At 35.3% G+C, this 3022-nt stretch overlaps 1 protein-coding gene across 1 annotated transcript in view; it reads left to right on the top strand.

Annotated features, from left to right (window-relative positions):
* Positions 1 to 396: 396 nt before the first annotated feature.
* Positions 397 to 3022, top strand: part of LOC107736989 (ADAMTS-like protein 3) — a 195209-nt gene continuing 192583 nt past the window's right edge. Inside the window, exons 1-2 of the mRNA XM_016548379.1 lie at positions 397 to 594; positions 1132 to 1254. Of these exons, the coding sequence (XP_016403865.1) occupies positions 1186 to 1254 (69 nt within the window). The 5' untranslated portion in view covers positions 397 to 594; positions 1132 to 1185. The remainder of the gene's footprint in view (positions 595 to 1131; positions 1255 to 3022) is intronic.

Here is a 3022-nt window from a genome sequence, read left to right as displayed (position 1 = left end):
CTTAAAAAAATAAAAAAAAAGAATATTATACATACACACACACACACACACACACACACACACACACGTATAGGCCTATATCAACAAGTGTTTTAGTGATTTGCATTTTATTTATTTATTTTTGTAGACTAGTAGTGGATCTTGAACATATATATTTTTTATATTTTAACAAGGCTACTTCTCATTAGCTTTAGGGGCATGTTATCAGGTTATGTTTTAAATGTTATAAATGTAGGCTATAATTATTTAAACAACAGTGGGTTGGTATACTTTATACAAAAGGGGGGTGCATGTTAAACGCGACGCGTGATCAAGTCGCGTCGCGTCCGGTGTGGGACGCCTAGCGGACTATCAGCTCAGCACTAACTTCTGTCAGCTCAGTGTTCAGTACGCAGCCCTGCGCTGAGGATATCGGAGAAACTCGCAGTCATTCGCGCTGCATTCAGCCTTTCTATCATCCGACTGACCGCTGCGTGACGGACGCACGCCATTCAAATCAACATCACCGAGGCTCGCGCGGTGGTTATTGATTACTGGTGCGGCGCCGCGTTTAATGGATTAAAATGTGAATCTATGAGTTACTTTGCAGCAAAGGTAAGAGCTGATCGTATAAATGCACGTCTTTGCGTACCTTTGCACTGAATAAGACGAGTAATAACAGCAGATCTGTCGGTTTTTATTTTCAGATGTTTTATAATACGAGTCATTTATAAAGCAACTTTGATTTGTCTGACATAACCTGTATGTGCATTTGGTCAGTTGCTCTATCTCTTTGCAGCATCTCATAATGCACTAATCTGATCAAATAAAAGCAGTGTCATGTGAATATTGGTATATATATGACATGCACTGCTGCACAGAAACGATTCACAGAAACCTATTACACTGCATTCCTACTGCTGTTGCATTATGAATGGGGAGTACCTGAGAAAGAGGCTTTTTTTCACTGCCAGAAACCTCATACCAGACTAGATAGTGTAATTAAGTCAATCAGGAGCACCACTGCCTGACACTTTCAATTTAAAATCAACAGTCTCATCAGACGTAAAAAATTGAGCATCATTGCCACAGCAGCAGCAGCTCTTGCATGATGATCTGTGGTTGAACGCATCTCTGTCTGTCTCTCCTCAGGCTGATATCTGACTGACATCATTCACCAGGCAGCTCTGGAACAGGATTTTAAAGATGGACTTCTGGGTTTTGCCAGTATGTCGGATCAGCTTGATGTTGACACTGATGTCATCCACTGGTTGGGTATGATAAATGTCAAACATTGTTTTCGTGAAGTTAGTTATCGCTCACCTGAATGCAATCAATCGGATCAGATTCTCTACACTGTAATTTTCTTGGCTACTGGCTGCTGTACTTTTAGTCATTTTTGCAGTATTGGCTCTACAATTACATTCCAAAGACTTAAACTACTTCAGTCTGTGTGCATTGAATTTATTTAATACACGAGTTTCACAATTTGAGTTGAATTACTGAAATAAATGAACTTTTCCACGACATTCTAATTTATTGAGATGCACCTGTATAGTTCATATTTAAACAAATTGCACTGTGATATCATAATGAGCAGGCCGGGTTATTTCTGTGATGTTGCAGCATTGTTTAGCTGACAATATTTTGAAACTCATTTGCTAACATGCTATATTGCCACATAAACTGTAGTGCACATTGCAAGTTGTAATCAGACTTCAACCATTACGCTTTTTTGCATTTTTTTCATGATGGTGACATCACACGAGAGTTTATGGGTTTTTCACTATGGCCATTTGAGCCTTTTTCGAATTCCACAGTGCAGTGTGATCTGATCATTTGTAAAGTAATTTGTTGTCCTCTGACAGAAAATTATGTTGATTTTACAGTAAAAGTTAGAATTTTGTGTTTTATTGTAAGAAATCACTGTGAAAGAACTGGCAATAGAGTAGAGTGCATGACAATTTGAAGAAGTACACAGAGAACAGCCTTCAGAATAACCTAGATATTTTCTTAAAATACTACATGAAATGTATTACTTATGCTTTTGATATTTATTTTGTAAAACTGGTGTGTAATTATAATTGTGCACCCATGCATTACAAATAACACCATCAAGTCATTTTTTATTTATATGACTTTTTAAAAAATAGTAATTGTTTAAAAACAAAAATTGTTTAAAAACAAAAATTGCCCCCTCAAATTATTTGGTAAACATCTAAAAACAATGTTTAATTTATATCTAACATTTTGTATTTTGTTTTAGTCAGTTTTAGTGATTTAGAGTTAGTTTAGTGAATTTTAGTGACCAATGCAGACTGATGAATCATTTCGTATTTGACCATTTTGAGATTAATATTTAATCTTAAATTAATATTTAATTTAATTTAAATAATATTTAGTGAGTTGACTAAATTTAGCAGTTGTATACATTTTTAGATGTTTTACTTTTAGACATTCAAAGTTTGGGGTTGGTGTGATTTTTAAAAATGTTTTAAAAAAAAGTTTCTTATGCACCAAAGCTGCATTTTGATCAAAAATACAGTAAAAATATTAATGTTGTAAAATATTGCGAATTTTCAGCATCATTACTCCAGTCTTCAGAAATAATTTTAATATGATTTGCTGATTGAGAAATATTTCTTATTATTATCAATGTTGAAAATGGTTCTGCTGCTTAATATTTGTGTGAAAACTGTGATTTTCTGTCATTTAAATTAAAGTGCTTGTAATATATCAGCCATCAGCTGAGGGTGGCTTTGGATATCATATCTGCATCAGCCATTAAAACCTCATATAGGCTGACCAGTAGTTTTATTGTTTGTACTTTTTTATTGAGTGAACACTGTTTTGCAACGCAGATCAATTTGTCGCAGATCACACACACACACACACACACACACACACACACACACGCATGTTGTGTATTCATCACGTTATGGGGACATTCCATAGGCGTAATGGTTTTTATACTGTACAAACTGTATGTGCTACTGCCCTACACCAACCCTACCCCTAAACCTACCCCTTACAGGAAACTTTG

This window comes from Sinocyclocheilus rhinocerous, unplaced genomic scaffold, assembly GCF_001515625.1.
Source record: "Sinocyclocheilus rhinocerous isolate Xijiao unplaced genomic scaffold, SAMN03320098_v1.1 scaffold433, whole genome shotgun sequence".
NCBI classification, from domain to species: domain Eukaryota; kingdom Metazoa; phylum Chordata; class Actinopteri; order Cypriniformes; family Cyprinidae; genus Sinocyclocheilus; species Sinocyclocheilus rhinocerous.
This window is presented reverse-complemented; position numbering and strand designations above follow the sequence as displayed.